At 36.3% G+C, this 25,875-nt stretch overlaps 9 protein-coding genes and 1 non-coding gene across 10 annotated transcripts; 7 read left to right on the plus strand and 3 right to left on the minus strand. All coding sequences in view use genetic code 12, as the record gives it.

Annotated features, from left to right (window-relative positions):
* Positions 1-611: 611 nt before the first annotated feature.
* On the plus strand, positions 612-683 carry PVL30_000973. The gene has a single exon. It is a non-coding gene; the product is annotated as a tRNA-Asp (tRNA).
* Positions 684-1,701: 1,018 nt separating this feature from the next.
* On the minus strand, positions 1,702-3,861 carry PVL30_000974 (uncharacterized protein; the record flags this gene model as incomplete). Its single annotated transcript, XM_001528440.1, has 1 exon — positions 1,702-3,861. One exon carries the CDS (start codon positions 3,859-3,861, stop codon positions 1,702-1,704), a length of 2,160 nt encoding a protein of 719 aa, XP_001528490.2.
* A 3,665-nt stretch (positions 3,862-7,526) lies between these two features.
* PVL30_000975 (uncharacterized protein) lies at positions 7,527-9,041 on the plus strand (the record flags this gene model as incomplete). The annotated part of the gene is made up of 1 exon (XM_001528441.1): positions 7,527-9,041. One exon carries the CDS (start codon positions 7,527-7,529, stop codon positions 9,039-9,041), a length of 1,515 nt encoding a protein of 504 aa, XP_001528491.2.
* A 487-nt stretch (positions 9,042-9,528) lies between these two features.
* On the plus strand, positions 9,529-12,458 carry rfc1 (DNA replication factor C complex subunit Rfc1; the record flags this gene model as incomplete). Its single annotated transcript, XM_001528442.2, has 2 exons — positions 9,529-9,582; positions 9,681-12,458. 2 exons carry the CDS (start codon positions 9,529-9,531, stop codon positions 12,456-12,458), a joined length of 2,832 nt encoding a protein of 943 aa, XP_001528492.2.
* Positions 12,459-14,529: 2,071 nt separating this feature from the next.
* Positions 14,530-16,251, plus strand: MKK1 (Protein kinase C signaling pathway involved MAPKK protein; the record flags this gene model as incomplete). The annotated part of the gene is made up of 1 exon (XM_001528443.1): positions 14,530-16,251. One exon carries the CDS (start codon positions 14,530-14,532, stop codon positions 16,249-16,251), a length of 1,722 nt encoding a protein of 573 aa, XP_001528493.2.
* An 878-nt stretch (positions 16,252-17,129) lies between these two features.
* Positions 17,130-17,462, plus strand: PVL30_000978 (uncharacterized protein; the record flags this gene model as incomplete). Its single annotated transcript, XM_061119197.1, has 1 exon — positions 17,130-17,462. One exon carries the CDS (start codon positions 17,130-17,132, stop codon positions 17,460-17,462), a length of 333 nt encoding a protein of 110 aa, XP_060975180.1.
* A 211-nt stretch (positions 17,463-17,673) lies between these two features.
* Positions 17,674-19,005, minus strand: PVL30_000979 (uncharacterized protein; the record flags this gene model as incomplete). The annotated part of the gene is made up of 1 exon (XM_001528444.1): positions 17,674-19,005. The coding sequence occupies one exon, from the start codon at positions 19,003-19,005 to the stop codon at positions 17,674-17,676; it is 1,332 nt and encodes a 443-aa protein (XP_001528494.2).
* Positions 19,006-19,575: 570 nt separating this feature from the next.
* Positions 19,576-21,447, minus strand: SPO7 (Nem1-Spo7 phosphatase regulatory subunit; the record flags this gene model as incomplete). Its single annotated transcript, XM_001528445.1, has 1 exon — positions 19,576-21,447. The coding sequence occupies one exon, from the start codon at positions 21,445-21,447 to the stop codon at positions 19,576-19,578; it is 1,872 nt and encodes a 623-aa protein (XP_001528495.2).
* A 683-nt stretch (positions 21,448-22,130) lies between these two features.
* GWT1 (Glucosaminyl phosphatidylinositol (GlcN-PI) nositol acylation protein) lies at positions 22,131-23,621 on the plus strand (the record flags this gene model as incomplete). The annotated part of the gene is made up of 1 exon (XM_001528446.1): positions 22,131-23,621. The coding sequence occupies one exon, from the start codon at positions 22,131-22,133 to the stop codon at positions 23,619-23,621; it is 1,491 nt and encodes a 496-aa protein (XP_001528496.2).
* An 825-nt stretch (positions 23,622-24,446) lies between these two features.
* kes1 (Oxysterol-binding protein 4) lies at positions 24,447-25,799 on the plus strand (the record flags this gene model as incomplete). Its single annotated transcript, XM_001528447.1, has 1 exon — positions 24,447-25,799. One exon carries the CDS (start codon positions 24,447-24,449, stop codon positions 25,797-25,799), a length of 1,353 nt encoding a protein of 450 aa, XP_001528497.2.
* Positions 25,800-25,875: the final 76 nt, after the last annotated feature.

The raw sequence follows: 25,875 nt of genomic DNA on the forward strand, positions 1-25,875 counted from the left end.
AAAACTGTTACGTGATCAACTGACTTGACAGCCCTATATTTGGCAAGAACTAGCCTTGCGAAAATTATGAGAATATGAAAACATACAGTTCTACAAGGCAACAACGCTATAACTTTGCAATCCCAGCTGTTGTGATGACGTGTGAAACTTAAGTTTTGATCATCTTTTGGCAATTTTTTTTGAACTGGTGTGCATTATGTTGTTTCGTTTAGCTAATCAAAAACATTGGATAAAGGTACACTCGAATTGAGTGGTATTTTAATTGTTTCTCAAAAGATCTGTGTACCAACAAAGCATGCGATCACACGTTAATATGGCTCAACCGATATATATGGCAAACGTGTGCTAGTGTCGTACGAAATCTGGTAAATACCATGCGTGCAACAAATATGCACTGTAATGATACACGTGACAACATACATAGGTAAATATATGTATATACACATATACTAATAAACTGGTAAAAGAAGAAGAAGAATCAAGGGGAAGAAAAGTTGAATTTATGACAAAGATGAATAAAAAGAATATTTGACAATTTTACAGCTCTTTGATAATGTAGATGCATAGTGCATTGTCTTCTATATCCTAGCGCAAATCCTAACAAGAAAAAGTCCCAGATAGTTTAGTGGCTAGAATTACCGCTTGTCGCGTGGTAGACCAGGGTTCAATTCCCTGTCTGGGAGATTTTTTTTACATATATCGTTTTGTGAAAACAACATCAAATATCTTTATGCTTAAAAAAAAATTTAGGCTCTACTTTATTTTTTTTTTATTCAAAAAAAAAGAGAAACGAATCAACTTGCAATTCCATTTTTTTGACTCAGAGTGTTATTCGAGAAACCATTTAGATCATAACAGATAACTTTCAGGTTCAATGTTGAATGACTTATATATTTGGCTGTGTATAAAAATTGAAAGTTGGTTTATTTTGGATATTTTGTTTTTTATGTTTGGAATCGAGAAGAAAAAATCAATTTCAAATTTTTTTGGGATGATTTTATTCTAAAAAAATACTCTGTTGTTGCAAACTGCTTTAGCCAAGCTATAATAAATATATAAAGTTGTAAAAACTAGAAATATAGAAAGGGGATTGATATATACAAAAGAAGGGCTGTTCTATTCATGCTTTGATCAACATCCTTGGCAGTTAATAAGTGTATTATTTTGATTATTTCAGCTAAAGAATTATTTACAAAAAATTTAGCTGATATACAGTAAATATCCTGTTTGCCACTTATCCAGTCGTAAGCGATGATATTGGCTCGGCCGAGTGAGTTTGTGTTCATAAGGAATTGTTGCTTTTTTTTTTTCTCTCTTTCTCTCTCTCCCCCCCCCTTCTCTTAGCCACACTCACGCTCACGCTCACACCCACACCTGAATGAAAAAACATTTTTTATTTACCAAGATGATTTAGATAATGAGCGCAAAAAAAAATTTAAAGGCAAAGAACACAAAATGTATACATGATTGGAGCTATGCTTGTTAATTCACTCTATGCTAGAAAATGGGTATATAAAACAAGAGGTTGATACTAAATAATTATAAACATCTAAAAGTGATTCTGATGAACTGAATATATAAGCAAGAAATAAAAAAGTATTAAATAATATTTTTCATCACTTGACCCTACCTTCTTTTTTTTTGATACATTTTTCTATCCTTTTTATACTCTCACGGGTAAAAGATTTTCTTGTCACTTTATCAATCCTTGTTTCCCGAGAGGATATCATGCGGGTACCGCCCCACATTCAGTTGTTGTCGTGAATGACCCTGGGTTGGTGGATTTGCATCAGATGCAACCTTTTCTGTACCACCTTCATAGTTGATAGTGGCATCCATCGACAGATCAGCATCATCAGCATCCTCTCCTACATCTCCGGCATCTCCGGCACCTCCAGCATCGTCATTGTTCTCTTCTGTCTTGGCTTCCACAACTTCCATTCGAGAATCTTTAAATTCTTGGTCAGCCTTGATATGGTCCTTCTCCTTATTTTCCTCACCCTCCTTCTTGCGCTTCCGTTCATCATCATCATCATCATCATCATCTTCTTGTTCTTGTGAAGCAGGAGCCGGATTTTCAAATTTAAATGCTGGTTGAAGGATATTAGATGCACTATTTCCGCCAACGGATTCACCATAAGACAGAGGTTTACGGCGTTTTGTAGAAGGTGGCTGTGAGCTTTTAATAATGCTTGCCGATGACGATTCTAAACCTCCTCCCCCTCCTCTTCGAGTTCCAGTTCTGGTTCCAGTTCCGGTTCCGGTTCCAGTTCCAGTTCCAGTTCCGGATCTTGTTCCTTCCATTTCTTCTTCGGGCCTCCAATGATGAAATTGGATAATATGCTGAAACGAGGTCATAGATTCTTGCAGTGGTTGCACTGACAGCTTGCTTTGCTTGTGTAGTGGCTGGGCTGGTATTGGGTTTACTTGTATTGTGGTAGTTGTACCTAGAGGTGATTGCAATAGCTGCTTCTGTTGGTTTTGATGACCTCCAGCCGAGTCTAATGTATTTAAATCACTAAAGAATGCTTGAGAGCCCTGACGTGCTTTGCGCAGTTTCGAAAAAGGTGTCGATGATGCAACTCCGGCAACATTTGTTGGCATGGAGCTATGGCGTTGGTGACCCTTTGCACGCCGCGCCGGAGATCCAGCTCCAACTTGAGACCCTGACCCAAATTCCGAGAGTTTTGGACGTCGAAACGGAGCTGTTGGTGTAGCCAAATTGGCTACAGCTGCTGCTCCTATCTTGGCAGGAGACATTGGCCTCTTGCTTTTCGTTGCACTTGTTAAATGAGTACCCTGGTTCCCACCATTACCACCACCAAATTTAAACCCACTTGGAAAGTTTGGATTGGCATTAAAAGGGTCCCGTTGAGGTTGAGTTGTGCCAACTTGTCTTTGTGCTACAATGTACGGCGATGGTTGAAGACCTTGTGCCGCTTGTGCCTGTGCCTGTGCCTGTGCCTGTGCCTGTGCCTGTGCCTGTGCTTGTGCTTGTGCTTGAAGTTCCTGTTGTCTCTGTCTCTGTGTCTCTTGTATGATTTGTAGTTGTTGCTCCTGCAGTAGTGGTGTCTGCATAGATTGCAAGTTTTGATGTTGCAAGGTCAATTGTGATTGCTGTTTCGATATAAATGGTAAAAGCTGCAGTGTGGGATTCGACAGCTCTAGAGGTACCTGACTCATTGATAAAGAATTTCCAACACACAATTGTGGAATCAAATGTGTAGGTATTTGGGCTTGCACGGCATGTTGAATGATACTCAAGTTTCGGCCTGCGATTTCAGCTTTGTAGTATTCTTGCTTTGTGCGTTCTTGTTCGGTTCTTAGCTTCATTGTTTCGATAAATGCTTTTTCCGAGTATGGGAACAGACTAACGTTGGGGCCCAATAGATTCAAGAGACCTGGGTCTGTGATTCGTTTCCCAGGTGGTGATGATGATGATGATGGTTCAGTTGGGTTAGACGATCTTTGGATGGACTCATTGAGTACTGAAAGGGAAGGAATGGATGTTTGGGAATGAGAATGGGGGTGGACCTGGACCTGGACCTGAGCATGGGCCTGGGACGCTCTATCTGGTGCAGAAATCTCCTCTGCTGCGCGTGACGATGCCATGTTATAGGGTAGACTAGTGCGGAACTGCAGGTGAAGTCCGCTCGAACCTTCATTCTGATGCAATTGATGTGGAGTTGGTTGAGGTTGTTGTTGTTGTTGTTGTTGTTGTTGTTGTTGTTGTTGTTGTTGTTGTTGTTGTTGTTGTTGTTGTTGTTGTTGTTGTTGTGAAGAAGATGAAGATGAGGAGGCATAGCTCTCTGTTTTTTGTTCTTTGAAGGAAACGGTGGCGCGATCATCTTTCGAGGACATGGCTTTGTCTTAAAGCAAACGTTCAATATTGTTTCAAGAGCAATTAAACTGCCAAGTCTCTTTAGACGATGGTTTGTGAGAACGAGTACAATGACAAGTTAAAGGACAAAAGCAACGGTGGAAGATGATGAATGGAAAAGAGAGGAAAGAGAGAAAAGGGGAAAATGGTGGGTGTAATGGTCCTCTTGTTCCTAGCTTGCTTCTTTTGAGCGATGTTATTTGTAGTAAATGCCTTGGATCTGAATGTAAACTTTTATCTTTTTTTTCTTTTTTATCTATTTTGTTTCTCTTCTTTAATGGAATCCACTTCTAGAGTGACAAGTGTAGTGACAAGTGTAGTGACAAGTGTATTGCAAAGTGTATTGTTTGTTTATTGCTTTTTTTCAGTTGGTATTTTGCTAGACCCCACCTCTCTCAAGGCATCATCATGAGTATCAACCAGTTTCACGTTCTTTTATCTCTAAAGTAATTCTCGAAAAAAAAAACAGAAAAAATAAAGAGATAGAAAGAAAGGAATATTAATCTGTAAAGTGTAACAAAAGACACAGGTTGGTGTATAATAATAGTGTTGTGTAATCTGTTGAGAATATAAAGTGTATCTGAAATTCAATCTGTAGACGCAACTTTCGAAAAAAATACATGTTAAAAAAAAAAATAATAAAAAGAATAATTATAAATGAATTTAAATATATATTTATAGAAAGAAAACAGGTTGTGAAATTAGGATTCTGGATCTTTGGAATTTGGAAATTTTGATTCTTTTTTTGAATCTTTTTTGAATCTTTTTCTTTTCTTCCGATTTTGAGTGTACCTAATTTTTAGAGTTACTGTTATTGTTACTGTTATTGTTACTGTTATTGTTACTGTTATTGTTACTGTTATTGTTACTGTTATTGTTACTGTTATTGTTACTGTTATTGTTACTGTTATTGTTACTGTTATTGTTATTGTTGATGTTTGATGTTTGATGTTTGATGTTTGATGCTTGATGATGTTGTTACTACTATCATAATGTGGTTTGCCGACTTAACAAGGATTATAGATCATCTACTCCAAGGCCTATATTGTGTTTCTCAGTGTATGATGTGTGTAGAAAAAGTATTTGTAGGATTTATGTTGCTGTGTTGTGTAAGCGCACATCACCTATATGTATATGTATACATATATATATATATATATATGTATGCAATGCAAGTAATTAAATGAATCTAGTTTTGTGTAATGTTTATGTTTATTTGTGTGTGTTTATTTTTATTTTTGTGTTTGTTCTCGTTTAATTTTAAAAGGGGGGGGAGAAGGAGAAGGAGAAGGAGAAGGAGAAGGAAAAGGAAAGAGAAGAAAAGAGGTTTGTTCTCTCAAAGTAGAATTTAAAGAGAGAGAGAGAGAGAGGTAGATAGACAGATAGACAGACAGACAGACAGAAAAGAAGAAAAAAAAGGGCTAGACATACTTAGTAGAAGACTAAAAAAAAAAAAAGAAATATGTAGATTATGCCTACATAAGATATATACGGAAGAACTCTCCATAGTTCAGTTGAATCTCAATGGGCCATACGGATATTGTACATAGATCAAAAAGCCATGAAACAAAAGCTTATTCGAAAACAAAACAATAAACAGTAAAAAAAAAATAGAACAATCATTGAAGGAAATCCTGGTCTATTACACCATTTGTTTCTCGCCCTTAAGGAAGCTGTTCTAGAGAAAGAGGCATTATGTTGAATTGCAATACTCAACAGTGTGTTTATGTTGGTTTGTGTTGGTTTGCACAAGTCTAGATCTATCTTAGATAGCAAAAATAGGTGATGATGATGGTGGTGATGGTGTTCACAGTAAAACAGTAGTTATCAATATACTAGAGGTATACTATAACGAGCATAAATAAAATAAAAAATAAATTAATAAATAAAATAAATAAATAAATAAAATAAAAAATAAATACAAAGAGAGATCCCATACTTTCCTGATCTTGCACTTTCTTTACTGTTTTCGGAACTCGAGGGTTTCCCTCTTCTTTCTTTCTTAAACTTTAAAATTACATTTTCCATTACAACGTATTGTATTCTTCTCTTTGAGTTACACCCCCCCTTTTTTTTTCCTTCTTTTGTTCTACATTTTCAATTCGAGAAAAGTCTTTAGTACCAATCTTGCTTTTCTTGTTCTGTACTTTACATCTAATATGCTACTTAAACCACTTTGTTCGTAAAAACAACAAAGAATATAGAGTAAAGAAGAATAGAGAGTAAATAATAAAAAAAAAAGACAAAATATGTTTATCATATTGGTGTGAATTTGAAGGAGTTGCGATGCTATGTCAAGCGACGCTACCAATTAGTACTAGCACAAATTCCATTTTTTGTTAGTTTAATCTTTCATCTCTTGTTGAGGCGTACTCAGTACTTATACACAATAAACAACAACAATCCATGGGAGAATGATTTCTGTATGCCAGTATATACCAGTTTTTTATCTCATCTCCCTTCCCCCCCCCCCCCCCCCCCCACACACACACAATCTCCCAATCTCTTTGCAATGTATTTGAAATGTACTTGAAATCTGTTTATGGACAATTAATGGCCCAAACAGGATTAAAGAACATTGCAAATGTCTTTGACCTTGACTTTTTCTTAGTGAGATGATGAAAAGAAAACACACAACAAACAAAAAAAGAATAAAGATGTATGAAAACTTTTATTATAAAGTCTAATGAACCTTTAATTTAGAAAAATTGTAATTTTTTTTTTCTTTATTGCTAGCACCATTGAAGTTGTTGTTGAAGGTGTTGAAGTTGTTGAAGTTGTTGGAGTTGTTGAAGTTGTTGGAGTTGTTGTTGAAGGTGTTGATTTTGATTTTGGTTGCAAAACAAAAAGTTTCCAGTATTTGGCACGCTGTCCAAAACCCAGTGCTACATTGTGTCGGACACGTATGAACTTTGACATAAATAATTGCGCTACAATAATACTCTTTATTTTTTTCTCCCCTTCCTTTACTCATCATCATCATCATCATCACTACTACTAATATTTATTACCATTATAAATATTTTTCTTCGAGCATGAGTCGATCCACCTAACCTCACACCTCACACCTCACACAACCCCCTCCGAAAAATAAAATAAAATTATATATTAACACAACGTCACCGACATCCTCATAAACATAAAAGATTATTGGACCAGAAAAGGACATAAAAGGGATCAAAAAAAAAGGGACCTTGAGCAGAAATAAAGATCATTCTTGTACATAGTTTAGGAACATCAATAAACCAGTCACCAATAAACAAAATAAGGAGATTAAAAAAGGGAAATTAAGAAAACGAAAAACAAAACAAAACAAAAAAACAAAACAACGAAAAAACGAAAAAAACGAAAAAAAAACAAAACAAAAGTGAGAACGGCATTAGTAGCATTTAGCATCCAACAACAAAATAGGAAACAAACCAACCATATTTATTGGTACACACACATATAAGATACAGTTCTTTCCAATCTTTCTTTTGCATTCCACTTTTTACTTTTTACTTTTTACTTGTTATTTCTTTCTTTCTTTCTTTCCTTCATTCATTGCATATTTATTATTTACCAATCTAAATTTTTTTTTCCCACTTTCATCTATTTCATATTTATTTTATTTTTGTTCTTTTGTTTTTCTTTTTCCTTCTAAAATATGGGCAAGAACAAGAAGAAGCAAAGTGGAAAATCCAATACGATTCAACAAAATGGGTCTCTTGCCGAACATAAGTTAAAAACAAAACAAGAAGAAGGAGAAGGAGTGAAAGAAGAAGAAATAGAAAATAAAGAAGAAGAAGAAGAAGAAGCAGGAGATGCTATCAAGGATGGAGTTGAGACATTGAGTATGGAAGAAAGGGATACTAGCGATAAAGACGAATCAAAGCAAAAGCAAACCTTACAAAATTCACATTCTTCAACCAACCAGTTATTAAATGACCAAACAATAAGCCAAACAGAAACTAATGGTAGTATTGAAGTTAACGACAATAACAACACTAAAGAGAGTGAGGTGGAAATGGATAGAGCCACAGCAGCCAAGCTTAAGCAGGTGGAACAAGAAAGAGACGAAATACAACAGTCCTACGATAGTCTAGTGAGCAGGTTATCCTCGATGAAAACAGTATTTGGTAAGATGAAACAATCAGAACTAGAATTGGAAGAAAAATCAGAATTGGTTCAAAATTTAAGTAGTGAAAATGAAGAATTAAAAGCAAAACTTCAACAAATGCAAGAAACTCACGAACAGACTTTAGCCAATAAAGTTGACGATTCAGTAGTTGCACAATTGAGAGATGAAAACCACAATCTCAATTTTGAAATCCAGAAATTGAATGAGACATTAAACAAGACAAGACGAGAATATGCCTCCACAATTGATGAGTTACAAGATGAAAAATATAATTTGGAGAATCAAACATCAAAGTTGAACAAAAAAATACACGAACTAAAGCAAGAAATTAGTGAATTGAATGCTAGTAGAGCAGAAGCAGATGTCGAATATAAGGAAAACAAAGCAATACAAGAAGACCTCAAGACTAAATTGATTTCAAAGGAAGAAGAGCTCCGAATATCGACAAATATAATTTTACAACTAGAGTCCAATATCAGGAAAAGTGAAGAGCAAATCAAGAGTATAGAATCTTTATGCAATGAAAAAATCACCGCAATTCAAAAACAAAATCAAATGCAGGTATCGAGTATAGAAGATTTACAAGCCGAAGTCAAAGAGTACAAAGAGAAGCTTGCACTTGCCGAAAGTGAAAACAAACAGTTGGACGAATTAAAGTCTGAGCTAAACAATAAACAGCTTCTTATTGGTAAACTTCGCCATGAAGCAATAATTTTAAATGAACACTTGACCAAAGCATTAACAATGCTCAAACAGGGCGGGGACAGCTCAAACAAGCTGGTGGATAGAGAGCTTATATCGAATGTCATTATCAGTTTCCTTCAATTCCCACGAGGAGATTCCAAGAAATTCGAGGCACTTCAACTTATAAGTGCCTTATTGGAATGGGACTCACTGCAAAAAATAGCTGCTGGCTTACAACATGTGCCTAACCCCAAAAACCAAACCAAACTTGATGCAAATGGGAATGAAGTACCCGTACGACAGAGTTTTGTATCTTTATGGACGGAATACTTGGAAAAAGAGTCGAGCAAGAAATAGGGTATTACTATAATCAAAATAAGCATTTCATATATAGTAAAAAGAATAAAAAAAAAAAAGACCATCAAAAGACCATCAAAAGACTTTTTTTATCAGAGAATGATAGACAGAAGATTTCGTAAAGATTACCAAGTAAATGTAAAAGAGATTGTTACTCCAAAAGTTGACACGCTCATTTTCCTTTTCTTTCTCTCTTTCTTTCTTTCTCTCTCTCTTTCTTTCTCTCTTTCTTTCTTTCTCTCTTTCTTTCTTTCTCTCTTTCTTTCTTTCTCTCTTTCTCTCTCTCTCTCCCCTTTTTTATTTTTATTTTTATTTTTATTTTTCTATATTATTCTATTTCGTTTTTTTTTCCCTTTTCAAAAGGATGCCTGTGGGTTTTATCCAAAGCGCGTCAGAGATCCAATTTGAAAGATTGAAAGATCGAGAAATTAAAAAAAACACACGTCTTCATCTCTAAAATTCAACAAAACACACAAGGCGACAAAGTATGGTTGATATTCTGGACTTTTTCAAAAATCCAGCAGCCGCAAAAGCTGGTTCAGTATGTTAATAATGCTCATTCTCAAACACCTAGTTTGACCAATTTATACCAACCAACATCATACTAACAAATATCGTACTCTATTTTTTTTTTTCCAGAAACGAAAGAGAACCACAGACCAATCGGCGGCACAGCCAAAGCAAACCAAAGTTGGAGCGCAAGTAAAATCCCAATCAAGGTCTCAACCGAAACCGCCCCAGCCGAAACCAAAAGTGGAGACAATTGACTTGGATGACGATGATTTTGAATTTGATGACGATGACGATGACGATGATGACTTCAAAGATGATAACGAAGAAGAAGAATATGAAGAAGAAGACGAAAAAGACGAAGACGAAGAAGAAGAAGATGATAATGATGTGGTTGAGGTTGGCGCTCCACCAACAAAGAAGCGGGCAACAAGAGCCAACACGACTCCAAAATCGTCTCCAAAGAAAATTGCCTCGAAATCACCAGCAAAGAAAATAGATCCAGTGGAAAAGGCAGAACCGGTAAAATCCAAACCCACCAAGAAGTCAGGGACAAGTAGTAGCACATCTAGCAAGGAGGACACAGCCCAACAAATTTTGGCTACGATCCCAGATGCAGAATTGCCAAACATTGATGAGAAGGATAAACTTAATTACTTTCAATTGAAAGCACTACAAACCAATACTAATACCAATACAAGTAGCTCAATACCGATCTCATTACCCGAAGCGCGTGCCAATTGTCTTGCAGGATTTACAATTGTGTTTACTGGTCAGATGCCTAATCTTGATAGAAACTATGCTGAATCAACTGCGCAACGATATGGTGCTAAAGTCACCAAGTCGATTTCGAAAAATACTAGCTTTGTGGTGATTGGTGCTGATGCGGGATGGTCCAAAGTTGACAAGATCAAGAAGTTGGGTACAAAGACCATTGACGAGGATGGGTTTTTGCAATTGCTTGAAAAGATGCCCGAAGATGGTGGATCCGGGGAGGCTGCCCAAAAAGCAAAATTGGCTCGTGAAGAACAGGAAAGGAAGGTGATTGAAGATGCTGAGAAGGAAGAGCGTTTGGAAAGAGAAGAAGCTGAGGCAAGAGAGAGGAAACGTAGAAAAGAATTAGAAAATTCTGATAGAAATTTGCAATCGCAATCGAGTAGTGGCTCAAGTCAGTTGAGAATGCCTCCGGAACCGAAACAGGAAGTGGCTGCGAAAGACAAGCTATGGACTGATAAGCACGCTCCAAAGGATTTCTCACAGCTCTGTGGTAACAAAGGTCAAGTGAAAAAGTTAAAAGATTGGCTAGAAAACTGGTTTGAATACAAGGCACGCGGTTTCAATATGGGTAAAGACAGTCCAGGCAATTTTAGAGCGGCGTTGATTAGTGGTCCTCCAGGGATTGGTAAAACCACCGCGGCGCATATGGTGGCCAATTCATTGGGGTTTGACGTTTTGGAAAAAAATGCATCGGATGTGCGATCAAAATCATTACTTAATTCAACCATAAAATCCATATTGGGGAATACTTCAGTTGTTGGATTTTTTAAGCATCGCGGCGAGGAGGTTAAGCAGGAGAATAGTGAAAATAATAGGAAAATCTGTTTAATTATGGATGAAGTTGATGGTATGTCTAGTGGTGACCATGGGGGCGCTGGTGCATTATCTCAATTTTGTAGAATTACAAATACGCCATTGATTTTGATTTGTAATGACAAATCGTTGCCCAAGATGCGTACTTTCGACAAGGTTACTTATGATTTACCGTTTAGGAGGCCCACTGAGAATGAGGTTCGGAGCAGATTGATGACTATTGCGTTGAGAGAAGGTGTCAAGTTGGATCCATCAATTATTGGACAATTAGTGCAAGCCACTTCAAACGATATTAGACAAATGATTAATTTGCTATCGACAGTGTCCAAAACACAAAAGCATATTGGGGCACTGAATGTCCAAGAGATTCAACAGAGTTGGAAAAAACAAGTGATTTTGAAACCGTTTGATATTGCTGGAAGGTTGCTTTCACTGGCGGTGTGGACTGCTCCCAAACAAAATCTTAATGAAAAATTGGACTTGTATTTCAACGATATTGATTTTGCACCGTTAATGATACAGGAAAATTACCTCAATACCAGACCAAGGTTACCTGGGTCGCATATCAGACACGTGGCACAGGCTGCTGATGATATAAGTTCCTCTGATTCCGTTAATTCATTGATAAGGTCAAGTGAACAGCAATGGAGTTTACTTCCTTTCCATGGTTTATTGTCCTCCGTTAAGCCATCGTATGAAGTTGCTGGTCAATTGACCGGTAGAATAAATTTTAGTGCTTGGTTGGGACAAAATTCGAAGCAGATGAAATTTCAGAGAATGTTGCAGGAATTGCAATACCATACGAGGATACGTACATCAACCACAAAACAAGAGTTGCGCCTAGACTATATGAACCCCTTGTGGGTAAAGTTGAACTATCCATTAAAGAAATATGGGAAGGATGGTATTGATGAGACAATCGAGACCATGGATGAGTATTATTTGACCAAGGAAGATTTTGATAATATCGGGGAGATGTTACAGCAGGCTGTTAAACTTGATCAAAATGGCAAGACAGCATTTACGAGAAAGTATAACAATGGCATACATCCTACAGTGATTTACAAGACTGGAAATTCCTTATTAGGTGGTGGTGGTAGACGTGGAGGCGGTTCACAAAAAGTAGATTTTGAAGATGTTGTGGATGATGATATGGAGGATGTGGCTGATGATGGCGATGACAATGATGACAGTGATAAGATTGATTTGAAGAAGGATAAATTGATTAAGGAGAAGAAGAAGTCGAGTGCAAAGAGATCCTCAGCTTCGTCTGAGAAAACAAAAGGTGCACCAGCTAGGAAAAGAGCCAGAAAGTAAACTTTTTTTTTTTTTTTTTGATCTTAAAAGACTTTTGCTAGAGTAGCATAGAGGACATGATTAGAATATTAGGATAATAGTCGATAAACAGTGGTTCAATCGTAGAGATTACACACAAACAGATAATACAAACAAACATGTACGCATTTTCACTTCCTCTCTCTATGTATATACCTCTCTCTCTCTCTCTCTTTCTCCAAGTGTAGTTCTACTCGCAAATTATACTCTTTTTTTATATGTAAATCAGGTCACACTTGCTGTTCGTCAACCATGATGCGTATCGTATCCGCCATACACTGTATTCATTGCTGATAGTTTTTCTATTTAGTTATGGTACATGTAATATTGTTGTATAAGTACTCTAGTTTGTTGCATCACTGGGAAACATTATATTGGATTATAAGAGACAGAGGCAGAGGCGGTAATAGTGATAAGAATGGTAGTTATTATAATAGTAATAGACGTTGATTTTGCCGTGTTTGATTTTGTTGTGGCGATGTATCTCTAGTACAACATGTGCTTATACTATGCATGTATGTTAATCAAAAAGCATTTGCGTGATAAAAAAAAAGTGAGTGATATAGGGCGACGCGAGTGCAGGTGGAACAAAACGCGGGGCTGGGAGTGCGTGGAGAGAGAGCATGGAGAGAGAAGTAGAATATAGGGAATGGTTACATATTCCAGAGGTACTTTTCTCAGCATCCCAATGCCTTTAACTACACTTTATAATCTCTATACTATTCTTCACTTCACACTTTGATCTCTTTATCTCCACTGCTTCATCCCTTGATTAGTACATAAAGATAAAATTGTTCGATGACTAGGCTTAGAATCGTAAATCAATGGGAATAGCACTTTACACTTTATAAGCCTAAAACTTTTTATATTTTTATATTTTTAATTTTTTTATTATTATTTTATTTTATTTATTTTTATTTTTTTTATTTTTTATAGCTTTAATTTTTTGGTCAATTCACTAAGCTTTGAAAGCAAACTTTGTCATTAGTGGATTACGACAAGCATGAAAGGAAAGGCTGAGAGGCAAAAAAAAAGTGAAAAGAGTGGAGATTTTGCTGGTGGCCAGGTTGAGTGAAACTCGTAAAAGCTCGAAACAGGTATTGGTCATTAATTGCTTGTATTCTTTTAAATTTATATTTAATTTCAATGCTGAACAACACCATAGCCACAAAAGACACGGCGTTATGGAACAATAGAATGTGCTCGTGATTATTGGCCGAAAATGAGGAAGTTTTTACGGATATACAACGACCTTCTTTTCCTTTGGCACCAGATTGTAGAGTTTGCGTTGAACAAACACATTTTACAAACATTTGGTAGCATTGTAGGCATATATATATATATTGTTGCTACGCGTTATTTTTACTTTTTTATTTTTTTATTTTTTATTTTTTTTTTTTTAATTTTTTTTTTTTAATTTTTTTGATTTTGATTTTGAGTTTCATTTTCAAGAGGGAAGATTTTCACAATGAGTGAGAAAGAAGGAGCGAAGGAGCGAAGGAACGAAATAGAGAAGGAGAGAGCGAACGGCCTAAACAATACATATTGGCAAAAGACTCGTTTCTCATAACATATATAACTACATCCACATCCACATCCACAAATATATATATATATATACATATATATATATATCTTCATACAGTAAAGGAGAAAGACATGTTTGAAACATAAGGATCAAGACACTCAACCATCATACGAGACAGAGAGAGATCAAATAGAAAAAAAGAAAAACAGAAAGAAAAAAGAAAGAAAGAGAGATATCTTATATCCAATATTTATTCATCTTGATAAAGTACTTGGTTTTTCTTTTCTTCAGCAAATTATTAAAACCACCAGAGTCTTTATATCAATTTTGAAGAAGGAATTGAACTCATCAACTACAATCGTTTAATAAAAAGTGGGAACTCAAACTCAAATACCTTTTTTTTTTTTCATTTTATTAATTCACCAACTTACCATAATAAAGACAGTGTGATAACGTAGCTAAAATTGACACCACATTAATCGACCATTATTCTATTTTTAAAACATCGATGTTTCCCTAGAGATCATGTCAGGAATTCCACTCTTTAATGTACCAAATACCAAAAGGGCGTTCAATAGTCCTGCCCTTCCATCCTTGTCCATTCCAGAAAGCCACAATAATACAAAACCACCGCGTTTACTGCTAAATACCAATAACACCAAAACAAATAGTGACTGTTATAAATCGATAAACAACAACCTCAACAACCTCAACAACAACCTCAACAACAACAACAATGATGCATTTGAATCTCATTTTGCTCAAGCATTGAACTTGAATCAGGTTGAACATAGAGATGACTTCACTGCACCGAAAAATGTAGACAATCAAACCACATTTCCCGCAGTCCCACCACAAAGACCACAAATAGTCAATGTCAACTCGACTTCTTCGTCATCGTCTATGTCTTCAACCACACCGGTAACAGCACAATCAATTGCGTCATCATCAAGCTCAACAAAGCTTAAACGGAAACCACCTCCACGCTCAACCACAGATCATTCTCAACAAATTGGAAATGAGGGCCATGATGGAAAACTAAAAGCAAAAGAACAAAGGAATAAAGAAGAGGAAGCAGAAGATAGAGAAGAAGAAGAAGAAGAAGAAGAAGAAAAAGATGATGACAATGACGATGACGACGACATGAAGGACGAAGAAAATTGTGAAAAGGGCCAAAAAGGGGAAGATACAGCGGTGAGGAGCAAAGAGCAAGAAGTGGAAATAAGTGGAAACAATACCCTTGAAACTAGGCCAAATTACGAAAATATTGACAATAGGGCACGCAATCCTCTGCCGATTGCCAATAATATACGCAAATACATGTATTTGGAGGATATTAAACCGTACGAGTGGCACTATTTGGCCAACAATAACCAAATAAAAAAAGTTGGGAGTTTGGGTGAAGGAAATGGAGGAGCAGTAACAAAATGCTATATACTGCAAATGCCTACACGACCACTCTTTGCGTTAAAACTAATAATCACAGACCCTGAACCGCAAATACAGAAACAAATTTTTAGAGAATTAGAAATCGCTCGCAAATATCAACATCAAAACATTGTAAAGTACTATGGTACGTTTCTACAAGAAAAACAGAGCATGATTGGAATCACCATGGAATATATGGACGGTAAATCATTGGACGCGATATACAAGGAAGTTCTCAAACGTGATCCTACAAATCGTATCAATGAAAAAGTATTGGGCAAAATAGCCAACTCGATCCTCAATGGTTTAGACTATCTACATCTGAAAAATATTATTCACAGAGATATTAAACCCTCAAATGTCCTCCTAGACACCAAGGGAGCGGTAAAACTATGTGACTTTGGCGTTAGTGGAGAAGCAGTTAACTCACTCGCATCGACATTTGTAGGAACACAATACTATATGGCACCAGAAAGAATTATGGGTAAAGATTATTCGATATCTAGTGATATATGGTCATTGGGCATGTCAATGCTTGAAGTGGCAAATGGTAAATTCCCCATAGATTTAAGTTTAGGCCCAATCGAAGTTGTGGAGATGGTACTGAGAAGCGAACTACTTCTTAAAGACTCGGAAATAGACAATATCCATTGGACATTTGAATTCAAACGATTTATATCTAGATGTCTTATTAAGGACAGCAAAAGAAGACCCATTCCAAGAGAAATGTTGGCACATGACGAATGGTGCGTTTCTCAACTGAAGGAAAAAGTTAAGATGGACAAGTTTGTCAAAGTCGTTTGGAAATTGAATGAGTGAAAGCTATTGTCGGGGTATTGTCATAATGATGCTTTTTCTTCTTCACCATAACCTTTTGGTTTGCACATTTCACATTTCACATTTCGCATTTCACATTTCATTTTCCATTCTTTGCTTTCTAAGTTTCTTCATTCGTTTTTCCTTTTTCATACATAATATCTGATTGTTTTTGGTTTTCTTTGGATTCTTTCTTTATAGTCTTCAGTTCTTTCAATTCGTCTTTATAGAGATTTTTTAATTAAATATACAAGGAATGAATCTAGGCGTTTAATCATTGACTTTCAAATTCAATAGTAACTGCTCTTAATTTATGACTTTTGTTCGAAACTAATCAAGCATTTTTACATTAGGTCTTTGTTTTTTTTTTAAAATTGACAAACACTATAGATCCTTGTTTACCAGGAAGCAGTTCTTGTATAATTTGCAATTTCATCTTTTTTTTTGTTATTTTATTTATTTTTGGTAGTGTCGCAAAATTTTACCATATACTTGTTTTAGTTGTCTTTAATTTTTTAATGATAAAAATAATAATAATAATAATAGTAGTATTTTTTTTTTTCTTTTTAATTTTTTTTTTTCTTCTTTGGTTGGCTTCTCAATCTCTCGCAAACCAATCATGAGGACACAGAACGTAATTTTCTGAACATCACCAAGAAAGGAAGAGCCATTAAGCATTGCCGACAACCTATATCACCTTAACCCAACTCAAATCACTTATATCACCCACACAAATACACACACAGACTTTGATCTTATCATTAATATTTTTTCTATAGAGTTTTTTACATCTTAATTTCTGTTAAAATCGTCTGTCTTGATATAGGACCCATTCATACCACAAACTATACACCACACATTCAGATTTACAATTCTACAATATGCCAGTTCCATTTGAAGGTTTAATCCCTTACGCAATTATGACCGCTTTTTTTGGTCTTGCAGGCCACGGTGTTCAATATATCCGTTACTGGGATAACGGCTGGAAGAATGATCGTTACAACTTGGACCGTTGGGACGAGAAAATGTTACAGCGTGACTTTTTGCTAACAGGTACATATCGTGGACAGAGTAGTGAAGCTATAGCACCGGAAAGTTTCAAGACGGCAGAGTTGACAGAGCAAAGATACTACGCACCATACAGAGACCAATTCTTTACTTTGAGAGACAGGTTGTACAGAGGATACGTGTTTGGAGATTGGAATCTCTCGTGATTTTCAAAGTAATTAAGCGGGTGGAAAATTATCGAGGAAACTTAGAGAATGATTATATCAGGATACACCCTTCACTTTCTACTCAGAGAATTATCTTCATGTAGATTGGGAGAGAGAGAGAGAGAGAGAGAGAGAGAGAGAAAAAAAAAAATAAGAGAAAAGCAATTTGAATACTAGAAACTAAAAATTGAAAAGAATGAAAAATAATCAACTATTTAAAATCCTTGTAGGTCCATTTCTCAGTGACTTTCTTTGCATATTTCCTCTTCTTATTCACTGGAACTCTGGACTCAATCTTTCCGGAGGATTGCAAATTCAACATTTGGTCGTAAAACAAGTTACCCTCTGGTTTCAAGTTTTTCAAATTGCTGGTCAATTCATCTGAAAGTTTTACTTCCAATGGTGTTTCGATCGGAGTGTACTTGAACAATTTGTTCTTCTTTTCGCTTCGTTGTTTCTTTGAAGGTGGTACACCATCAGCCTTCTCTTCTTCTTCCTCCTTCTGTTTCTGTAAAATCTCATCAAGTTTAGACAAGTCATGTAACTGCTTCTTGAGCTCCTTGATTTCCTGCTCTAATTGCATTCTTTTCTTATGTCTTGCCTCCTTGTTTCTCTTTGTTTTTGTCTTGATCTTGATCTTATTTGGTTTGTTGATTGATAACGAGTAGTCTTTCTCACTCTCCTCATTAACTTTTCTTTGACCAACCTCTCCTTCTCCTTCTCCTTCTCCCACTCCATTCTCATTCTCATCTTCTTTTCGGTCATTGTATTTGTCATCATCATCCTCATCATCACTGTCATCGTCGTCTGAAACCTCATTATCTTTCAAAGTCACCATCAACTCACGTATCTTTAACCTATGCTCCTCCATAGCCTGTCTATTCACCTCTAGCTTCTCAACAATCTGATACTCTTGATCAATAAGACTCTTCCATGATTCCAAAGACGGATTATACGACTTACCAGCATGCACATGCTTCAACGTCAAATCATTCTTTGAAATTTGAATAGGTTTCTCACGTAATGTTTTCGGCACAGTTGTGGCTCTTGTAACCTCCGCAGTAGATCTATTATATTTTGGAATTTTTGTATCTTTACCGACACTTGGTTGCTCATCCCAGAGATCTTCTCCACCTCCATTGATCAATCCGTCTTCTTCAACTCTCGCCAACGCAATGTTTTCTTCTCCATATTTCCCGCCTCTCATCTTGATCAATCTCAACATTTCTGTTCTTTGTACACCTTGCACTGTTTTGCCATGAGTCTTTGTTCTCGTGTTGATTAAAGCAGGTACTTTAGATTTATTCTCCAACACCTCTTTGGATTTCAGTTTCTTCTTTTGCTTTGGAGCTTTCGAAATATGTTGCGGTAATGGTGTGGTATCAATAACAAAATCATCTTCTTCTTTATGGTCGGGACCATGTACGATTTCTGCATCTCGTTTTTGTTGGAGCGTTGATTCAATATCTTCAATATCGACATTCTTTCTCCATGCCTTCTTACCCTTTCTCGAGGCCTGTTTTCTGGGCTTTACTTCACTCATTTGTGCTTATGTGAGTTCTGGAATATAACAGTGATGTATAATTGCAAAATGTGATGAAAACTGGGGAGTTGGTTTTGAGATGAGGTTTAATGGAACTGATAAACGAGTGTGCACGCACTATTTTTCTTTTTATTTTATTTTTATTTTTATTTTATATTTTTATTTTATATTTTTTATTCACTTTTTTTATTCAATTTTTTTTTACAAGAAGAATATTTTGATACAAAAAAGCAAAAAAAAAAAGGTTCAGAAAAGGTACTAAAAGAAAAGGTCCAACAAATTACAAATTTCCTTGTTAGAATTTGAACAGATTAAAAATAGACAAGCTGCTTCTTTTAAGGTAAAGAAAATCAGAGAACTTAACATGTTTTTCAACTCACAAAATACGCCACACACTTCACTATTGACTTATACTTAAGTAGGGCATGCATGTTGATAAGACGTAGACACATCCTCTCCCCTTTCATTGCTTCTTCCTTCACCCCACCCCCTTCTTCAATTTTAAGTTAGTTTTGCTGCTTGATGTCTATTATCAAAAAAAATAATCTAGTTTCAAATAACAGTTTATGATTAAAAGTCTCTCGATATTTCAGACTTCAATGGAGAACCAGCTCTATCAAAATCCAAACTATGGTTTCTACTCTCTTCTTCGCTCTCCAATTTCGAATTCAATTTCATCAAATTCTGTTCGCTGAGTTTGGATGGCATAGCTTGAGGAGAGATGGAACTTGACTTTCTTTTCCGTCTCACTAGTTTACTCTTCTCTTGCTTCTGGTTACCGTTTATAAACGCCAACATATTATTCCGCCTCCGCACTCCCTCATTCACCCAAAACTCGCTTCTATAAATTTCCCAACCCTCTCTTATATCGATATTAAAAACTCTTGCATTGAGCAAGAGTTTGACATCCGCAACACCAATTCTAGGCTGACATTGTGATTGACAAGTGACCAAAAACACCTCAATTTTCGAATCTTTATTCTGTATAGAAGTTGGTGATATAATGTGGAAGATCTTTAGAGCAAACAACACAATTGAAAGAGAAATCTCACGTATCTGGTCCGTAACTTTATCAGTGAATGGGGTCTTGATTTTAACCAATCTAACATTTAACTGTCTCAAACCTTTGTTTGTTAGCGACAAAAATCTCCGTGGAACCACTATGGTCTTTCTATACTCACCAGAAAGATGGTATAGCAACAATGTCATGACGGTTGAAATAAGGAAAAACTGTAAAATAATCCTCATGGTACCGGTGGAAGATATCGAACTGTCCAATATATATAAATGGTGGGTCAAAGCTGCAATGATTGAGCATAGAATCGACAAAAAGATTAAATACTTCCGCCTCATTGCTTTCTGTTGGATGACCTGCTCTCTTAAACTTTCTTCAAGAATCAACAAGTTTCTAAAAACCTTACCAGAAGGTGGCATTGATGTATAGCCAGTTCCAGGTTTGTCATATGATCTATGCGATTTTTCACTTGGCTCTCTGGATTTCCTTCTAGCTCTCCTCAATCTAGTGGACCCGCCACTAGGTGTTTCCTCCTCGGAACCAAACAAGCCCTCAGCACCTTTCGATCTCGACTTGGGCCTCAATCTAGAGCTGGATCTGGACCGCTTGGGGGTAGTTGAGCTTGATGGCCCGTTGCGCTTCTTTGGTGTCTCATCAATTTTAAATGAGGGTTTCAAGTTCAGTCCTGATCCGATTCCGGAATTGAAAGTAGACCCCGAACTAAAGCTGGAGCCCTTTTCTTTTTTATCTCCATTAGACGACGACGACGACAATGATGATGATGACGATGACGATGACGATGATGTTGTTGTTGTTGATGATAACTTTGAGCCTTTAATGTCATCACCATCATCGTCAACATTAGTGCCACTTTTGATCTTCAGTACCAAGTCTGTCACGTTTATCTCATATCCTTCTCCACCTTGATAGCCTTGCTCATTTTCTTCACCTTCCTCTTCTGAGCTTGGGGCTCGTGCAAGAGAGCGCAATTGTTGACCAATATCTCTTTTGGTGTATCTGCCATCTTCACTTTGCAAGTCTAGCGAACTTTGAGAACCTAAATCATCAGAATCCGAATACACAACCGACTCATTTTCTGGCGAGGGTGGAGTGATAATATTGAGTTTACGGGAATTGTTTATCCGCGGCGATTTTGGCGACACTAGTTCTTCTTGTTTATGCGATCGGCCCCCATTGGTTTGTAATTGCGCAGCCTCATCCCTTGATGAGTAATTGTCCACAGAACTGGTACTTGAATACAAGTCTTGCGGCTTGTTTTGGTTCCTAGAAATTACCGATTCATGTGACTTGTTAGAACTCATATCACCAGACCGTGCTTCTCCATTTTCATTTTCAATTTCAATTTCATGTTCATGTTCATGTTCATAAATTTCTCCACTTCTCTCTGCAATGCGATTATTATTCATCTTTGCTGGAGATAAAGTCTGATTCAATCTCTTCCTGCGCGGGTTCGTCAGCAAATGATCACACAATAAAGTCTCAATATTCACTAGAAAAGTGCCTATAATATGTGTATGTGTATATATATATATATATAGGTATGTAGATACGTGGGTATATGTATGTTTCTTTTTTTTTTTCTTTCTTTTTTTGCCTAAAGATTGAATGGGATTATTACAAAGTCTTTAGTTAATAGTTTCATTTTAAATTGGTTGTAAATTTGATAAGTCGCACATACTAAGCTTTTTTCCTCTCACTCTTTCTCTTTCTCTTTTTTTATTATCATTATTATTATTACTATTATAATTATTTTGCTTAACTTTTTTTTTTTTCTTTTACCTCCTCTCTTAGGGGCTATTTGGTCGCGTGCTACCTGTCAACCAGAACAACACAACAAAAAGCAAAACTGAATTGTGAAATCCAAAGGTACAAACAATTTCAACCGACGTACCGATATTCCATTGCAGAAAATTATTTGTTCAGTACCTCTTCTCTCCACATTTAAACACATTTATTACCACTACTATTACCACTACTATCACCATTATTACTATTAATAATAACTTTTTTTCCGTTCATTTTTCTGCTTACAAGTCAATTGGATTGTTGAAGTCCATTTTCATCTTTGATTATCGGCTCTTACTAAATAATGTCCTCATTGAAACAATTAAAAGAGCAGTTTGTTTCTGATTTACTGGGCGGCTCGATCGAAGAAATATACGTGGTCACTTCTGTTGCATTGACTTCCTACTTGGCTTACAAGCTTATCAAAGGCTCTACACTACAGCTTCCAATTTTATACGACTTTATCATCAATGTATTAACAATCCTTACTGCAATTACCATTTATAGTGGTAACCCAGTAACATTGCATTACGCTATTATTATACCTGCAGTGACTATTTTCATTGTTAGCCATTTTATTAGAAACTCGAATCTGAATAAGAGACTGCCGAAGGGTCAGCGCGAGAGTGACAATAGCGTGGACGATGACAGAGACGATGGCGCCATTGAAGTTACAAATACCGATGTGTTGTTACCAAAAAAGAGCTTTCTTACTGCTTATAGGTCTCACATGTTGATAATCACCAACTTGTGTATTCTTGCGGTTGATTTCAATGTATTTCCTAGAAGATTTGCTAAAGTTGAAACTTGGGGCACATCAATGATGGATCTCGGAGTTGGCTCGTTTGTGTTTTCTATGGGGTTGGTCAATTCAAGACAATTAATCAAGAATTACACAGAGTACAAGTTCAACATCAAGAGCTATTTTAAGATAATTAAAACCAATGCAATAAAAGCATTGCCAGTTTTAGTTCTTGGAATTGTGAGATTTGTCAGCGTGAAGAAGTTGGAGTATCAAGAGCACGTAACCGAGTATGGCATACATTGGAATTTCTTCATTACTTTGGGGATGTTGCCTATTTTGACAGGAGTGCTAGATCCCTTATTAAATCTCGTGCCACGTGTTGCTTTAGCGTTTGTGTTTTCATTACTTAACGAGTATATGCTCAAAAAGACCAATATGTTACTGTTTATCTTGAGCAGTGAAAACAGAATGGACAGCTGGGTAACCATGAATAAAGAAGGAATGTACTCTTTGATTGGCTACTTTACTATCTTTTTATTTGGACAGTCATTTGGTTCGTTTGTCCTAACTTCATATCCAACAAAGAACAATTTGATGCTGATTGGTAAAATAAGAGTAACAAGAAGAACATCTACTAGATTAACAGTGACTACGACACAAGGTTTGATTATAGCCTCGTTTTTTTACCAAATTGTATTTACCTTGGTAGAGAGTTCAAAGTTCACTACTAGCATTAGTCGAAGACTAGCCAATTTCCCATACATTCTATGGGTTGTTTCCTACAATTCGACATTGTTGCTAGGATACCATTTGATTGACAAATATATCCCGCATGCGTCGAACAAGGAGTCATTTTTACTCGACAGTATCAACAACAATGGTTTACTAATTTTCCTTTTGGGTAACCTTCTAACAGGATTAGTGAATATGACCATCAATACTCTTAAGGTGTCAAACACAGTGGCAGTGGGAGTGTTGATTCTCTATAGCTCTGCATGGACTGCTGTTGCTATTTATTTGAACAGGAGAAAAGTATACATCAAATTATGAAGCTCATATAGGATTAAAAGCAAACTTGCAGATAGATGTAGTTGTCTTTTCCCTACAACCATCAAATTCTTTTTAATTGTCTTTTCTTTTTTTTTTTTAAAAAAAAAAATATTTTCCTGTTTTATTATTATTTTGCTAGTCAAATTTATTGGTGTTCGAATACGTTGGTAAGAATATGCTTCATATTTGTACATATTGTTTTTTTCTCTCTCTATCTTCCCTTTTGCTCCTCTATCTTTTTCTCTTTTTCTTTCTCTATCTGCATTTATATATCTATATATATACATGTTCATATATTTGTATATATATGTATATATATATATAGATATATATACATAAATAGATGGATAGATACGTACATTTATACCCGTTACATCCGATATTGCAATTGGTAGAGATCATATTCACTTCATCCTTGGGAAGTAAATCCCGCGCATTTATGATAGTCACAGTTCGTGTGCACGTGAGGGGCAGGACGAACAAGAGAGACTGTAACTAAGAGAAACGGAGAGAAAGGGCGAGAGAGAGAGACAGAAAGAGAGAGAAATAATTCTGGAAATGCGGTAACCGGTCTTTTTTTTTTTTTTTAGTTAGACCCAAGGGTCGCATGAACGAAGGGTACGAACGCATTCACACTTCTTTTAGAACTCTCCACACATCCAAATAGAAACAACAAACAACAAGCTTAACGCTTTCAAGCATCAGTAATTGCTTCTTGTTTTTTAATTATTTTATTTTTCTTATTTGATTGGTCACTACTTTAATATTATATTCTTACAAGAAGAAAATTAAAAAATTAAAAACAAAGAAAGGAAAAATCAAACCATGTCTGGAGTCGACAGAACTGAGAATGTCTCACCTACACCTTCAACGTCATCGGCATCGTCGAATGTGTCCGCTGCTGCAAGTTCAGGCTCATGGACATCTTTTTTGAAGTCAATTGCATCTTTTAATGGAGACTTGTCCTCGTTGACAGCTCCACCTTTTATTTTATCGCCCACGTCTTTGGTTGAATATTCGCAATACTGGGCTGAGCATCCAGATTTGTTGTTGGCTCCCACAAAACTTGTTACAACAGAAGACGCGGGAAAAGATACTATAGAGGCAATGACATTGAAAAGGATGATTGCTGTAACCAAATGGTTTATTTCTACTTTGAAATCCCAATATTGTTCTAGAAACGAGAGCATGGGAAGTGAAAAGAAGCCATTGAATCCATTCTTGGGTGAGGTTTTTGTTGGCAAATGGGAAAACAATGGCAATGACTTGGGCGAGACTTTTCTTTTGAGTGAACAAGTGAGTCACCACCCTCCTGTTACTGCTTACGCTATCGAGAATTTAAAGAATAAGGTGCTTTTACAAGGATACAATGGAATCACATCGAGCATTTCCACAACATCGATCAATATTAAGCAATATGGACATGCGTTATTGGATTACGATGATTTGAAAGAGAGCTATTTGGTCACGTTGCCACCTTTGCACATTGAAGGGTTGATTACTGCTGCCCCCTTTGTCGAATTGGAAGGCACGTCATACATCCAATCGTCCAATGGATATTTCACAGTTATTGAATATAGCGGCAGGGGATGGGTTTCAGGTAAAAAAAACACATTCAAGGCTAGAATATACAGAGATCAAATAGCCAGCTCGTCAAAGGAGAATGCTTTAGTCACCATCAGCGGACAATGGTCGGGCAAGTCGTATATTGGTAAAGGTAGCTCAACTCCAAGCTCCAAAAACTCCGAACTTTTCTACGACGCAAAGACAGCCAATGCCGAGCACTTGACAGTAAAGCCAATTGAGGATCAAGAAGATACTGAGTCGAGAAAGGCATGGCAAAAAGTTGCTGAGGCCATTAGAAAGTCAGATTATAATTTAATTCACCAAGAAAAATCATTGATTGAAAACCAACAAAGGGAGTTGAGGAAAGAGGAGCGAGAAACTGGGAAGCAATGGCAAACTAGATGGTTCAACCAAGTTGACTACAACAACAAGGGAGAAACTGACACCAACTTGACTCAACCGGACGAATTTGTAAACTTGACTAATTTAGCCAATTTATCGATTTACAACGCACCACTGGGCTCTTTGAAGAAATCAAAGTACGATAACGGAGATGCTAAGCATTGGAGATTCAGCCCTGAAAAATGGAAAGAGCACCCAATAAATTTATAAAGATTCTTAAGTGGTACTAAAAAACAAGTTTATTACTATTGAACCATCCATTGATTTTTGATCCATTGATTTTTGA

Source organism: Lodderomyces elongisporus, chromosome 1 (assembly GCF_030384665.1).
Source record: "Lodderomyces elongisporus chromosome 1, complete sequence".
Lineage (NCBI taxonomy): Eukaryota > Fungi > Ascomycota > Pichiomycetes > Serinales > Debaryomycetaceae > Lodderomyces > Lodderomyces elongisporus.